At 31.9% G+C, this 16,451-nt stretch overlaps 1 protein-coding gene across 4 annotated transcripts in view; it reads right to left on the bottom strand.

Annotated features, from left to right (window-relative positions):
* The window catches only part of EXD2 (exonuclease 3'-5' domain containing 2), a 40,635-nt gene that overhangs the window by 6,410 nt on the left and 17,774 nt on the right, over positions 1-16,451 (bottom strand). For 3 of the 4 annotated variants that reach the window (XM_074290473.1, XM_074290475.1, XM_074290474.1), the window contains exons 3-6: positions 8,976-9,232; positions 4,983-5,109; positions 3,370-3,695; positions 17-123 (exon numbers count right to left, since the gene is read on the bottom strand). In XM_074290473.1, the coding sequence (XP_074146574.1) occupies positions 17-123; positions 3,370-3,695; positions 4,983-5,109; positions 8,976-9,232 (817 nt within the window). The remainder of the gene's footprint in view (positions 1-16; positions 124-3,369; positions 3,696-4,982; positions 5,110-8,975; positions 9,233-16,451) is intronic. The other variant, XM_074290476.1, reaches the window with a different exon arrangement.

The raw sequence follows: 16,451 nt of genomic DNA, 5'->3' as shown, positions 1-16,451 counted from the left end.
CACCTAAAACTCCTACCTCCAATGCCTTTGTCTAGATACCACTGGGCTTTCCTTCTGTCACATGTGCAAAGGGGTTGTCCATCAGGAGCGTGTAAGAAGCAGTTGTCATAGAGGGGAGATTTTCTGCAAGAAAAAGAACAAAAAGGCACATGCTAGATAAAGTTTTAGCCATTTTTGCATAGATTCCTTAGAATAATATGAGTTATTTCTACATCCTATCACAAAATCACAGAATTTGAGAAAAGAAATGATAGCAGTCATCCAGTCTGGTTCATACCTGAATGAGATTCCTGTTGTAACAGACCTAATAAGTAGTCATCTGTCCTCAGAGGCTTGGAGACTTCCAGGGAGAAAGAACCAATCACCATCTGAGGCCACCAATTCTACTTTTGGATACTGCTAAGAAGCTTTTCCTAACTGGAAATTGAATGGATGCCCATCAATTGGGGAATATCTGAATAAGGTACAGTATACAAATATAATGGAATATTACTGTCCTATAAGAAATGATGAGCAGGCTGATTTCAGAAAAGCCTGGAAAGATTTACATGAACTGATGCTGAGTGAAGTGAACAAAACCAAAAGAACATTGTATGCAGTACACAAGATTATGTGGTGATCAACTGTGATGGCCTTGGTTCTTCTTAACAACATCATGATTCAAGATAATTCTAACACATATGAAATGTAAAGTGCCATGTGCATCCAGAGAGAGAACTATGGAGACTGAATATGGATCAAAACATAATATTTTCACCACTTTTATTTTTGTTTTTTTCTTTCTCATGGTTTTTTCCCTTTTGGTTTGATTTTCCTTGCACAACATATGGAAATATGATTAAAAGAATTGCATATATTTAACTATGCCAAATTACTTGCTGTCTTAGGGAATGAGGAGGGAAGGAGGGAGAAAAATTTAGAACACAAAATTTTACAAAAATTAATGCTGAAAACTATATATGTATTTGGAAAAATAAAATACTATTGAAAATTTTTAAAAAAAGTTTTTTCTAATTTCAAGACTAAATATATCTACTATTCATTATTCCTTAATCTGCTCTCTGGGGCCAAAACAAAACAAATATGATTCTTCTTACATTAACCCTTAAAATATTTTAGATTGGCTCTCATGTCTCTTCCCTCACCCCACCCCCACCTCCTTCTCATGTAGGCTACCCATACTCAGTTTCTTCAAATAACCCTCATGTGACATGGACTCATGGCTCTTCCCTGTCCTGACTGTCTTCCTCTGAATACTAACTTATCAATATTCTTTTTATATTATGGCACCCAGAATTAAACAAATACAGATTAACCCTATTTTGTGAGGTTTTTCTCAGTCACATCTACTAATGGTTCATCTTAATTCTGCAGTCCATCATCCCCAGATCTTTTTCAGAGAGACTGATAGCTAACCATGCCTTTTCCATCCTGTGCTTGTGAAGCCAATTTTTTGAATGTCAGTATAAGACTTTCATATTGAATTTCCCAGAGACGTCAAACTCAGTGACCCACGGAATTCCTGAGTATACTGTAAACTAGATTAAAATATAATTGGGAAATGTTTAATAAAATAAATGAAAATACACAAAATAGATAATGTTAATCTGAGATTTTCTAAATCAACATGCTATCCACAGAGATGTGTTTCTATTTGAGTTTGACAATATTGCTACTCTAGCTGGTAAAGATCTTTGGGGATTCTGATTGTCATTCCATGTTCTAGCTATGACTTCTAGTTTTATATTTTCTTCAGTTTTGGTTAGAGAAAAATTATAGAGAAAACGTAACAAAATAGTTATTTTTGCTACACGGGGTTGTTGGGAGACAGATCTGAAAAAAAAATTATAAATATCAACCTAGTTTTATTGGTAAAGTAATTAAGCCCTCTATAACAAGTGCATAGCTATACATGATAAAATCTCATTTCTTTTCAATTCAGGAGATCAAAATATAGTAAATTCAAATTAAAAGAGCTCAAACTAAAATAATGAGAATCATGTGGATTTACTTTGGGTTGATTTGAAATTCTTGCTTTGAATTAATCATTCAATTCCTAGAAGCACTATGGGGGGGGGGGGGAAGAACCAAATTTCCACTCCAAATTTCCTATTAGCCATTTCATTGCATTAGCTATACAAATTATATAGGAAAACTCTTATTGACTGGAAAATAACATTTGCTTGCAGTTAGATATTACCCAGAACAAATGTAAGTCATATAAGTCCCTTTCTGTTGAAAACCACAGGTCCCTGTAGCTCATTTATCTCCACAGATGACAAATGAGAGATAAATATTACACTCACTATTTTGTAGTGGCAGAAGGAAGCAAATTAAAGTCACTTGAGTGCCAGTCTCATGACCAGCTGCAAATACAGATATGCTTCTATCTCATCAAATGAGAACATATGGAAAGCACTTGGAAAATGCTGACATACTATAAATGTTTATTCTGTAATTTTTAATTAATATAATTTAATAATATAGGTAAAATATATTTTAATAATAAACCTGTTTATTAAAGAATTATGATGAGGTTGTGGAGCCTATCCTTAATTGATTCCCACAAAACATGGGTTAAGTGAAACAACGATTTGGGAACATTTAGTTCCACTATTATACTATCCAATTTACAATATAGCAGAGTGCCACGATATTATGGTGCTATTTAGTTTAATTTTTGTGAAGCATATCAGTGGTATAGATAACAAGACATTACACTTGGAGTAAGAAAGGCCTGACTGGTTGTGATCCTGGACAAGTCAAATTAATCTCTCTCAGTCTTCATTTATTAATCTGTAAAATGAGGATTATAAAGCACTTTGCAAACCTGAAAGTGCTCTATAAATGCTAGTTTGCTTGGGTTTTTTTTTTAACTAGACTTGTGATTTCATTGGCATTAGGAAATCCTGGTGAGGAAAATTCCTCTTTCAAAAGAGAAAGGCAACTCTTTTGCCTAACATAATGTATTAAAGTTGCCTAAGACATTGAGAAGTTAAGTGATATCCCCATGGTCCCTCACAAAGCCAGGATTCATGAGAGATAAGATCTGAACTCAGTTATTCCTTATTTGAAGGCCAGCTGTCTACACAATATGGATATTCTGTTTAGTCAGAGCTTATACTTAACGCTATTGTCAAATAATGTTGTTAGGCACAATGTAATGTGAGGAAATGTAAATGTGAAATCCAATTTTGAAAATACCAATAGGAAAAATACAAATGAATTTTGATCCTATAGCTCTTAATCCTTTCTTATCCTTAGGCTACTGTCCAGATTCTATGAAAAACACCATTCTCTTCCTTAGAAACTATGCCATCTAATCTCTAATTTGAGGAACCCAAAGAAAAAAGATCCATATCCAATTACCGTGCAGAATAGCCCTTGCCCAGAGACTTCTGTTTTTGTTTTCTAGGATCTCTTCCTTGTTGATTGCCTGAAGACATCCTACCAGCTCTAGACTTCTGGTTTCTTGTCTTCTTTGGGGACTCTGTTTCCCCAATATTTTCTTCTCCCATGATGCTATTTCCTTTACCATGGAAAGGGAGATCCACAAGGTCCTTGCACTTCATCAAGACTTTTTCCCAGCTGGTTTCCACATCCCTATTCTTGGTTGAATCCATGGGCAACGGACATCCAAGAAGATGAAGAAAAAGAGCAACCGAAATTTGGGCATCCCTAGCAGCATAAGCAACCTAAGGAAAAAAGCCATAGTTCAGAGCAATTAGAAAGGCAAGTTTAGGGAAGGAAACTATTAATAAAGTCACCTTTGCAGAAGTGGTAAACACAGCAAATTAGGACAGCTAGGTAAAATAGTGGATAGAGTGCTGGGCCTGGAATCAGGAAGTTTTATCTTCCTAAATTCAAATCTAGCCTCAGATAGTTATTTGCTATGTGACCCTGGATAAGTCACTAACCGTTTGCCTTAACTTCTTCATCTGTAAAATGAACTGGAGAAGGAAATAGCAAACTACTCCAGTATTTTTGCCAAGAAATTTCCAAATGAGAAGAGTTGGACACAACTGAAAAACAACTAAACAAAATAGAGTAAATTAGGGGCTTTGTTGATTCAGCTCTGATAGCCATGATTCTGAGAGAGTTTAAAAGGTCAAAATAATCTCTCCTTAAATTTTCATAAAGAAATCAGTAGCTTTTTCAAACCAAGGATTTAAGTAGTTCAGAACTTCCTTCAATTTCTAGGTCTTTTATTAAAGCAATTAATTCTAATTATGAAACTCATTTCTAACAGTAGTGAATAATGTAGGTTTAATTATTTCCAGTAACTTAATTTATTTTAGTGCCTATTTTTGTACTATTTTATTTGTTTCACATTTTGATATCTACTTTTATCTTAAAATACTTTAATACAGTAAAAAGAACTCTGGATTTGAAGTCAGAGAACATGGTAAGGAATCCTGGCTTTGTTATTTATTTACTACACATGTAACTTTGGACAAATCACTTATAATCTCTCAGTCACATCCCTTATTAGCAAAACTGAGGGGGTAGATGACGAAATGGCTTTTAAGGTCTCTTCCAACATTAAATCTATGATTCTATTTGTTTATATAAATTCTAATTTGAATATACTAAATTGTTTTTCTTTTAAAATATTTCATAATCCAAATTTTTTATCAAGTTAAAGTAAAGTTTTCCCTAGAATTCTGTACTGGTGATATTTTATAGTAGGTAGAATAAAATAAGTACAACATACTTCCTTCCAGACTCATCTCTTTTAAGTATCTAAGGGCAGGCTGACCTCAATATAAATGCATAGTGTAATGCTGCCATCATAATGCTTTATAAGTAATTTTTTTTTTCAAATAGCAAATGAATAAACTAAGGTATAGAAGTTGCACATTGGTAAGAAAGAAAATTGGTGATGGAGCTGGCACTAGAATACCAGGTGCATCAATGATGGCAAATTATATATATACAGTCATACATTATTTGCTTTTTAGCTGTTCTGGAATAAGACCTACTTGTTCCTCAGTAAGCTCTTCAGCATCCCAATTACTGCAACGAAGAAGAAGAGACTTGTTGAGAGGAAAGTTGAGTATGGTTTCAGCAAGTGATTTCAAGCTAAGCCCATTCTGAAGCAAATCTCTCCTAAAAATAAATAAATAAATAAATTAATAAAACCAGGAACCAAAGACCCAGTAGGAAAATAAAAGGGTTACCTAGTTTCTTCTTGTTTCCTGAAGATCTTCTGAATGGAATTTCTAAAGAACATTAATCTCCTGCCCAGAAATAAATGCATTAATGGCCCCAAGCATAAGTAGCTACAAATTGATTTCTCAGTTAACTGGAGATAGCCCTTTAATTATAGGACCAAAAACCTAGAGTTCAAAGGTAATCTAGTAAGAACATTATAAAGCATAACACTCTCTAAAGTGTTTACTTGGCTACCACTCAGTTTCAAGTGTTCTAGAAAACAAAATAAACTAAGAATGAAAGGTAATATACTTCTAGGACACATTACCTCAAGAATAGTACACAGCATGAAAGAAAATAGATTTAGAAAAGATTAAGATGAGTTGATTAATATCAGATGCATAATGGATAATTAAGAGATGGGATGTCTGAGGTAAATTCTCATTTTTTTTATCTTTTAAAAGAAGTATTTTTTTTTCAAAAATTTAAGATTAAACATGAATGCAAACAACTAAATCTATCTTTAAATGTGTTCATTTCAAATTATGGAGTATAATATTTTTTCAGATACTCCCGTTAAATTCCCAACAGGATTCTTTTTATTCATTTTCATTAATGTTTTCCTATTATATGGTCATAATATCTTCTCAGTTCTGAGTATTTTTTTACTTTGTATCCTTTCATCAACATATTTTCAGATTTCTTTGTATTCCTCATAGTGATAGCCTTTAATAGTATTCTAGTAAATTTCATTTCATTAATATAATACAATTTAACTATTCCTTTGTTGTTGGACTTGTATGTTGTTTCTAACTCTTTGAAATTAAAAAAAAAATTTAAAAATTTGAAAACCTTTAATCAGATGCCTTTTTCTTTCTTTTTTTTAAATAACTGGGACTATATAATGATGAAGTGCTAACACTCTAATGTAGGAAATGAAAAGAGACTTGAGAACCTTTATGTCTCAAAAAATTTTGAAGGAATTAAAAAAAAAAAAACGGAAAAGGACAAGAATTTGATTGGCTCTGGTTGGAAGGTTTTTAAGAGGGGAAAGAAAAGGGAAGGTAAAAGAAATACACTAGTATATAAAAGACAAAAAAGGGGGTTGAACTTGCTATTTCTCTTAATTGGAGCGCATGACAAAAGAATATACAACATGGAGGGGGTAAGGAGAGCAACCTCACTCTTACCTAATGTGGACAAAGGAGTGTTAAATTCTATATGCAAAGAGGTATTATAGAAAGGTTTATTATAGAAATATGCCAAACTCAACATTGAAACAAGCGATAAGGAAGGAAACATCTGAGAAGGAATAAAATACTGGGAAGGAAAAGCCAAAACAAAAAAAGTAAAACAAACTTCCTGATCCTGATGGAAATATTTTTTTTAAAAGGGCAGGGAAAAGAAAAAAAGAGAATTAGAATTTAAGGAGATACCTATGAATTGGAGAATAGTTGAATAAACTGTGATATATGCGAACATAATGAAATATTACTGCACTACATGAAATGACAAAAGAAAGAAACATAATCCTGGGTAGTATCAATTACTGCATGGCAAAATGAACATAATCAGGAGACTTTAGATAATGACAAAAATACTGCAAGAATAACAATTTTGAAAAATTTGAGATCTCTGATCAATGATCAATCATGTCTCTAGAAAATACTGTAAGGCATTGTTACCACTTCTTGACACAAGTAATGGACTTGAGGTGAAGAAAGATATATATATATATATATTTTTTTTTTAACATAGCTACTATGTAGATTTGTTGTGTCTAATTTGTTGCACACGAAATTTTTTCACCTCAATTTTTAATGGAGAGGGTTAGCCAAAGAGGGGCACTAAAACATTTTTTAAATGTATAGTAGAGAAAAAACAGAAGTTCAGGAGAAAACACAAACATCATAGTTTTGAAAATAATATGCAAAATTTGTTACATAATTTTTGAAGTAATATAAAGTCAAGATTTCATAATTTTATACACAATCTTCCTTTATGTTTCATGATGTACATATTAATGATTTTTTTGTGTATTTTAATTCAGAATGAATTTTTTTTGGAAAAGTAAAGTAAAAAAAGTCAAAAGTTACAAATTTTTAAAAAATATCACCCTCTTTTCAACATTGCGATGATTCAGGCCAATTCCAATAGGCTTGTGATGGAGAGAGTCATCTACACCCAGAGAAAGGATTGTAGAGTCTGACTATGGATCAAAGCAATATTATCACCATTTTTTTGTTTGTTTGTTTATTTGCTAGTATTTTTCTTTCTCATTTTTTTCCCTTTTGATCTGATTTTTCTTGTACAGCATAATAAATGTAGAAATATGTATAGAAGAATTTAAGATGTTTAACATATATTGGCTTTCTTGCTCTCTAGGGGAGGGAAAAGGTGGGAAAAGATGGAGAAAAATTTGGAACACAAGATTTTAGAAGGGTGAATATTGAAAACTATCTTTGCATACATTTTGAAAGTAAAAAAGCTATTATTATTTTTTATATATATTTTAATAGTTTTTATTTACCAGATATATGCATGGGTAATTTTATAACATTGACAACTGCCAAATCTTTTGTTCTAATACTTCCCCCCCTTCCCCCCTTTCCCCCCCACAGATGTCAGGTTGACCAATACATGTTAAATATGTTAAAGAGTACAAATTAAATACAATATATGTATACATGTCCAAACAGTTGTTTTGCTGTACAAAAAGAATCAGACTTTGAAATAGTGTACAATTAGCCTGTGATGGAAATCCAAAATGCAGGCGGACAAAATTAGAGGGATTGGGAATTCTATGTAGTGATTCATAGTCATCTCCCAGAGTTCTTTCGCTGGGTGTAGCTGGTTCAGTTCACTACTGCTCTATTGGAACCGATTTGGTTCATCTCATTGTTGAAAATGGCCACATCCATCAGAATTGTTCATCATATAGTATTGTTGTTGAAGTATATGACGATTTCCTGGTCCTGCTCATTTCACTCAGCATAAAAAAACTATTATTTAAAAAAATTATTCCATCAAAAAATGTGCAGTTTGTTATGGAAAAATAGGGCCAGGCTCATTTGTTCCAGTTCCTAAAATGCATCCAAAATAAGACTAATAGTAGCAGAAAATTATTACAAAAAGAACCATTTAGCCTTCCAGTTACTAAATGAATTTTTAAAATGTAATAAACTTGAAAAACTGAGCAGAATCCAATCAAGAATAATTAAAAGCTATCCTTCCTTCAAAGATTAAAAATAAACATATAGCAAGAGCTTCAACCATATAAACCAAATTATAAGATTTGAAATTCAGCATTTCACATTCTACATTTACATGAAAATAAGAAAGCACAGATTTAGTTTTAAATTAAATCCAACCTCTTCTTGGTTACAATTAGTACAGGAGAAGCTGGTTGCCTGAGTCTTAGCTACCATCAAGAGAGGAATGCTTTTATATTTCCATCTACCAGGAAGAAACTAAATTAAATAGAGAGCTGGAATAAAAAGTCTAAAAGGAAAAAAAAAATTTCCAATGGAAAGAGAAATATACCCATATCAAGGCCAAGATTTTCTAGCACCCTGGACTAAACTGACACTCTACCACTTCATTAACAAGCTTTATTTCTACAGTAATTGAGGTTTTCTTGGAAGATGAAATATTTCTTTCTTCTCAAATTTTCATTTTCTGGCGAGAATTCTCCAGGCTTCCTAGGACTCTTGTTAAGAATTCCAGATGTTCTAGCAATCATCTTCAAAATACCATTGTTTCTACTAACACATTTGAGAGCCCCTGACTACAGGAATAGCAGCATACACAAATATACATACCTCTGTTTCATGGCTAGATTTCGAAGGTCAAGACACCCTCTAACAGTGAGATCATAGTCCTGAAACAACTTGCTGGCATCTTCCCGACACCCAACCCCAACTTTTAAGATTTTGCTGTCTTCCAAGATATCCAATAAGGTTTGGGGGAGTGCTGCTTTACCAGAGATCAACTTAGGAAGACGAAGTAAGATGCAACGGCCTGTTGGGGAAGCCATCTGTAGGAGTGAAATAGGGCAAGCTTTGCCTTCTATATTCACCTGCAACAGAGAAAGCCAGAATACAATTATCACTCCAGAATAGCATTAAGTACACAGAAAAAGCAGCGTACTTTCTTCTTTCTACTGAAATCATTTAGCTATGTTGAGGAGAAAAAAGTTAATTATGGACCTCATCTACTAAACTCTGCATGCCACCTGAGACTATATACTAAACAAAGGTACTTCAAGACAAAAATTCCAAGTATTCATATTTGGATTCCAAATTTTTGCTTTGGGAGGCAAGAAAAAAAAATCTACCCACTATTACCTCTGTATTAATCCTTTTAGTACTCAAAAACACCAATCATATATCCCCTTTCTCACTTCCCCTAAGTTTTCTCAACTTCATGATCAAACCAAACATCCCTAGATTAAAGAAAACAAAATGGTATCCACTTAAATAACTAAAGTAATCTTTCATGATTCATTCTATGCACTGAAAAGAATCAGCATGATCCAGTAGAAAGAGTTCTGGGTTTAGAGTGAGGGAAGTTGAAGTTCTACCTTTGCTACTTATTTCTTGTACAATCTGGGCAAATCATCTAGATTCTCTGGGCCTCGGTTGTTCACATGTAAAAGATTAGGGAAGATGGCTAAATGAAGAGAAAAGGAAAAATAGGACACAAGTAGATCATATATCAATAGTGATCTCTAGAGCACAACTGTTAAGTATATATCTTTTGGCACCCTCTTTTCTTTTTTTTTTTTTAATAAAGTGTGAAGCCAAGGTAAAGAATGAAATAGAATAGAGCAGAAGGAAATATACAATTACCAGTCACAATAATGGATGTAAATGGGATTTATCCCTAAAATAGAGTAGGGTAGCAGAATGAATTAGAAAACAGAATTCAACAGAAACATGAAACATATTTAAAACAAAGATTCAAACAAATTCAAAATAAGGTACTGAAGCAAAATCTATTAGATTTTGCATGAACCCCAAAAAGCAAATATAGTAACCATGAACTCAGACAATAGTAAAAACATATTTGATTAAAAGAGATAAACCAGCACACTAGTTTATATTTAAGGGCCCTATAAATAATGAAATGAAATTGAGTGTGTGTGTGTATGTGTGTGTGTGTGTGTGTGTGTATTTGTATGTTCCAGATGTCATAGCATTTACCTACTTATAGGAAAAGTTAATTGAATTTCAGGGGGAAACAGATGGTAAAATTATAATAGTTGGGAACCTGAATGTGTCCCTTTTCAGAATGATATACATCTAACAAGAAGATAAGCAGAAAAGTTAAGGATTTGAACAGAATTTTTAAATTTTTGGATATAATAATTGAATCAATTATTGAATGGAAAAAGAAGGGTGTATATGTATGTATGCATGCATATAAATACACACACATACATATACATATCTCACTTGTATATGGCACCTTTACAACATAAACACTTCATAAACTCAGAAAAATTGAAATTTCCAACACATCTATTACTGATCATATCAATAATAATTATATATTTTAAAGAGCTATTGAAAAAAGCATTCAAAATTAAAGATTTGAGGTGTCATTTCATGCCAACACGTGTGAAATGGTAAAATTCGCAAACTGGCAAAATTGATTTTTAAATGAGATAAATAATAAATGTTGAAGGGGACATAGAAAAATGGGCATACTATAACTATGAACTGGTCCAGTCATTCTGGAAAATAATTTTAAACTATGTCCAAAAAGTCATTAAATTTTTGACACTACTATTGGGCCTCAACAAAATCCAGAAAGAGTAAAATATCCTAAAAATTCAAAAATATTTATAACAGTTCTTATTGTGGAGGCAAAGAACTGGAACAAAAAGGATGACCAACAAATTGTGGTATGTAAATGGCATGGAATATCATTGTACTTTTAAGAAATGATAAATGAGACAGTTTCAGAGAAAACTGGTAAGATCTGAATGATCTAAGGCACAGGGAAGAGAACAGAATTAGAAGTTTTTACACTGTAACAATAATATTGCAAAAAGCAATTTTGAAAGACTTAAGAATCATGCCCAGTATAATGGCCAATCATGATTCCAGATGACCAATGAAGACAAAGAAGTTAAAAAATATGTAAAATGAAGCATACATTTTTTTGGAGACAACTAATATGAATATTTGTTTTGCATTAACTAAGAATATTTATATAGCAAAGATTTTTTTCCTTTCTTTTTTTTTCCTCTAAGCAGACACCCAAGTTGGAGGAAGAGAAAAATAAAAGCTTATGAACTGAAAAATTAGTGATGAAAGGACAACTGAAAGAAACAATAGATATCCTTCATTAGAGAAAATGTCAACAATGATATAATAAAGCCATAACTTTTAAGATGCAATCAAAGCAGTCCCAAGGGAAAATTTATAGCTCTGAACACTTTTATCACAAAAGAAGGAAAAACAGATCAATTAATTGGGCATATGGACTTAGGGGAAAAAAAAAAAAAAAAAAACCTAAAAAATCAACTAGGCAAAAATCTCAAACTAAACACCAAAACAGAAATTCTGAAAATGAAAGAGGACAAATAAAATTTTAAAGTTAAAAAAAGGAGATTGATAAGTAAAATTAGGATCTAGCATTTTTTTAGGGAGAGGGGAATAGCTAAGTCTAACTAGTTCACCTTAATAAATAATAAAAGAGAGAAAACTAAATTGCCAAGATAAAAATAAAATGGAAGAATTAGTCAAAAAAGAAGTTTAAAAATTATGAAACTATTGTGTCTAACAAATAAAATAGATGATTACTAGAATAAGAATATTTAATTTAAACAATTCCATTACAGAAAAAAAAACAAATAATGCATAAATGTAATAATGCAAAAAAAAAAAAAAAAAAAATCAGGATGAAATGGATTTATAAGTGAGTTCTACCAAAAAGTCAAAGAACAATTAATTCCAATATTATACTAACAGTTTGCAATAGTAAAAAAAAAAAAGGATCCTATCAAATTTCTTCCATGGCATAAATATGATTGTGACACAAACCAGAAAGAAACAAAATGGAAAAAGAAAATTAGAGTAATATCCATTACAAACATTGATGCAATATTCAAATGAATATTGAAAATATATATATTAGTAAGAAGGCTAAGACAACTGTGCACCATAATCAAGTATGTTATCTGAATTATCAGAAACATAACAGATCATATTAATATTGAAAAAAGAAAGAAAATGGGAAAAATTAGGACACTACTACACTATTGGTGGAATTGTGAACTTAGCCAACTATTCTAGAGAGCAATGTAGAAGAACTATGCCCAAAGGGGCAATCAAACTATGTATACCTGTGACCCAGCAATGTCACTACTGAATCCCTGAGAGACTATAAAAAAGGGAAATGGACCTACATATGAAAAAATATTTATAATAGGTCTTTTTGAAGTAGGAAAATACTGGAAATTGAAGGAACGCTCATCAACTGGAGAATGGCTGAACAAGCAAATGAATGTAATGGAATAATACTGTATAATAAAAAATAATGAACAGGAAGATTACAAAAAATATGGAAAAACTTGTACAAACTAATGGAAAATTAAATGACCAGAAGAGGAAAACATTGTACACAGTATCAGCAATACTGTGTGATGATCAACTACAACTGACTCAGCTCTTCTCAACAACACAATAATCCAAGATAATACAAAGAACTCATGAAGGAAAATGCTATCCAGAACAAGATAAAGAACTCAATGCAAATCAAAGCATTTTTTTTTCACTTACTTTAATCTTTCTCGGTTTGTTTTTTTTCTTTTGACTTGCTTCTTTTTTTAAAAACTGTGACTAATATGGAAATATGTTTTACATGATAGCACATATATAAACAACATCTTCAGAAGGCAGAAGGAAAGGAAGAGAGAAAAATTTAGAACTCAAAATCTTGTAAAAATGAATGTTAAAAATCTGGAATTATGCCCAAAAAGTTATCAAACTATGCATATCCTTTGATCCAGCAGTGCTACTATTGGGCTTATTTATATCCCAAAGAAATACTAAAGAAGGGAAAGGGACCTGGATGTGCCAAAATGTTTGTGGCAGCCCTTTCTGTAGTGGCTAGAAACTGGAAAATGAATGGATGTCTATCAATTGGAGAATTATTGGGTAAATTATAGTATATGAATGTTGTGGAATATTATTGTTCTGTAAGAAATTACCAGCAGAATGAATACAGAGAGGCTTGGAGAGACTTACATCAACTGATGCTGAGTGAAAAGAGTAGAATCAGGAGATCATTATACACTTCAACAATGATACTGTATGAGGATGTATTCTGATGGAAGTGGATATCTTCAACAAAAAGAAGATCTAATTGAGTTCCAATTGATCAATGATGGAGAAAATCAGCTACACCCAGAAAAGAAACACTGGGAAATTAGTGTAAACTGTTTGCATTTTTGTCTTTCTTCCCAGGTTATTTTTACCTTCTAAATCCAATTCTTCCTATGCAATAAGAAATTTGGTTCTGCACACATATATTATATCCAGAATATACTATAACCCATTTAACATGTATGGGACTGCCTGCCATCTAGGGGAGAGGGTGGAGGGAAGGAGGGGAAAATTCGGAACAGAAGTGAGTACAAGGGATAATGTTGTAAAAAAATTGCCCATACATCTGTACTGTCAAAAAAAATTATAATTATAAAATTAATTTAAAAAATAAATGCTAAAATTTTTCTTGTATTGTAACTAAGTAAAAATTCTATTTAAAATTTTTAAAGTAAAAGCATAAAAGCACATTGGCATATAAAAGAATTGAAAATAAAAATTAAATTACAATATATAACTTTCTACTGAGATCACTGAATCTGGAAAATAAATATTTATATTATATGTTTTATATATATATTAATACTTTTTGTTTCAATTGAACTACTTTTGCAAAAAATGAAAATGTCATCAATACATAAACCTTTGAACATCTATTTCTGTAAAAACAAGAAAACAAAAACCCAAAACCAAAAATACTAATAAGGATAGTAATCAATCCCCATTTTTAAATGTAAGTTCAGAATACAATTAATTAAATATTTAAAAATTTTTTTAATTAAAATGAGGAAGTTGGACTTAATGGGTTCAAAGGTCTTTTCCAGTTCTAAATCTATAATCCTATGAAATAAATAAGCAGGAACCCCGCTTTAACCCACAAGATCTAAAGAATTTCCATTAAAAATCCACTGTATCAACTCTTGCTTCCTATTTAGAAAACAAACAGTTTCACAGTGACCATTTTAGAATTGATGGTATAATTCCTAATAAATTCTTTTAAGTGTGACCAGAACATTTTTCCATCTTTCTAATACTGGCTTTTTTCATGGAAACCCTAAGTTTCTTTTCTGTTTTTATTTTTTTGCTAAAGCAACTGGGATTAAGTGACTTGCCTAGGGTCACACATCTAGGAAGTGTTAAGTGTCTAAGGCCATATTTGAATTCAGGTCCTCCTGACCTCAGGGTTGGTACTCTATCCACTGTGCCATCTAGCTGTCCCTCTTTTTTTTTATTTTTTAAGAATACAATACTGCCAGTATAACACAGATCTCAGTATCAGCACACTACTCTACAGAACCTACATATTTAGCAATCAAGAGTCTTAAGCTACAATAAAAAAATTTTTTTTTTCTTGGCAGTAATGGTATTAACACTGATCCAAGGTTCAAATGTTTCCAATTTCCAATTTCTTCCAATAGCAAAATTCTTTTATTCCAAAAAACTAGTTTTGCTTAGATTCTAAAAGGCAATTTGGAAATAAGGCCCCCACATTACTAAACTGTTCAAATTTTTTCTTACCTACTGAGTATATGAAAATGCTTATTTTAGTTGATTTATCTTCATTAAAAAATAAGTATGGCAACATCATATAATAAATTGAATGTTGGAACTGGACTTACTAGCTCTGTCTGAAGACAAGTTACTTTTCACTTTGAGCCTCAGTTTACTCATCTGAAAAATGAAAGGTTTGGCCTATGTAACTTCAAAGAGACCAAATTTTACGATCCTATGAATTCTTTTTTTTTTTTTTTAATTTAAATTAATTCTTATTTTTAACCTCTGAAAATCTGAAACAAACTTCCTTTGGTCCTATGATTAGACCCTGCCTATAATGACTTAGTCTTCTCTAAAGCAGCAGAAGAGAGCACAATTTGTTTTCAAAGTTTGGTACTTTTAATGAAATAGCCACATGATGGCAGCAGAAGGTAAAATAGGAGGGAAAATCCTAAACTATCTTCTAGGCCAAATGTAAAAGGGATCTTAAAGATGCATTCTAGTGTGACCTGCTCCTTATGTAAAAAAGAAAACTGATGCTGGGAAGAAAATTACTCAAGATCACACAGCTCATAAATGATACATTCAGAATTTTAGAACAAGCATTTATTCAGCACCTATTACATACCAAACAACAGGTTATGTAGGAGAGATACAAAGATTAAAAATGAAACAGGTCCTGTTCTCACAAAGCTTATACCTGAATGAAGTGTAACAAAACACACACTTATTAAATATGTATAAAATGTTCTATTTTGTTTATGGTGAGAGGATACCCTAGGATCTGAGGAAAATATGAGAAATGATTCTTGATTTGATCTTTGTAAGAGGTCAGAGACTCTAAAGTGAAAGGGAAAGGGATATATATTCCAAGAAGAAAGGATAACTTAAGCAAAGGCATCAAACTAGAAGATGAAATGTCATGTGTGACAAACAGCAAAGAGGCTAAGTTTGTGCAGTACCCTAAGAAGTGTGGAAAAGAGCCAAATTATTGTAAAAGGCTTTAAATCCAAGTGATTTGTGTTTAATCCTAGAAGTTTTCTGCACAGGGAAGTGGCATTTTCTGCTATAGAAACATTGCTTTGGCAATTAAGTGAAGCATGGAAAAAAGAAGGTAGAGACTGGAGGTGGAGACACAAAATAGAAAGCTATTGCAGAAGAACTGGATTAAAGCAAATGCCCACAGAACGAGCAATGGATGAACACATTGTTGCATGTGAATGTAATGGATTATTACTCTAAGAAATTATAAATATGATGAATACCAAGAAATACAGAAAGACTTATATGAAATATTATAAAGTGAAGGCAACAAGAAAACAATATATATCTTAACAACAATATAAATGGGAAGAATAACCTTAAAACTATAAAAAGGGAATATTGTAAAATTGCAAGAAAGCAGCACAGACCCAAAGAAGATATCATAACAAAATACCTAATTTTGCTCCTCTAAAGAAGTACAAG

Source organism: Sminthopsis crassicaudata, chromosome 2, assembly GCF_048593235.1.
Source record: "Sminthopsis crassicaudata isolate SCR6 chromosome 2, ASM4859323v1, whole genome shotgun sequence".
NCBI lineage: Eukaryota > Metazoa > Chordata > Mammalia > Dasyuromorphia > Dasyuridae > Sminthopsis > Sminthopsis crassicaudata.
Note: the sequence above shows the minus strand (reverse complement) of the source record. Positions and strands in the feature narration are given on the sequence as shown.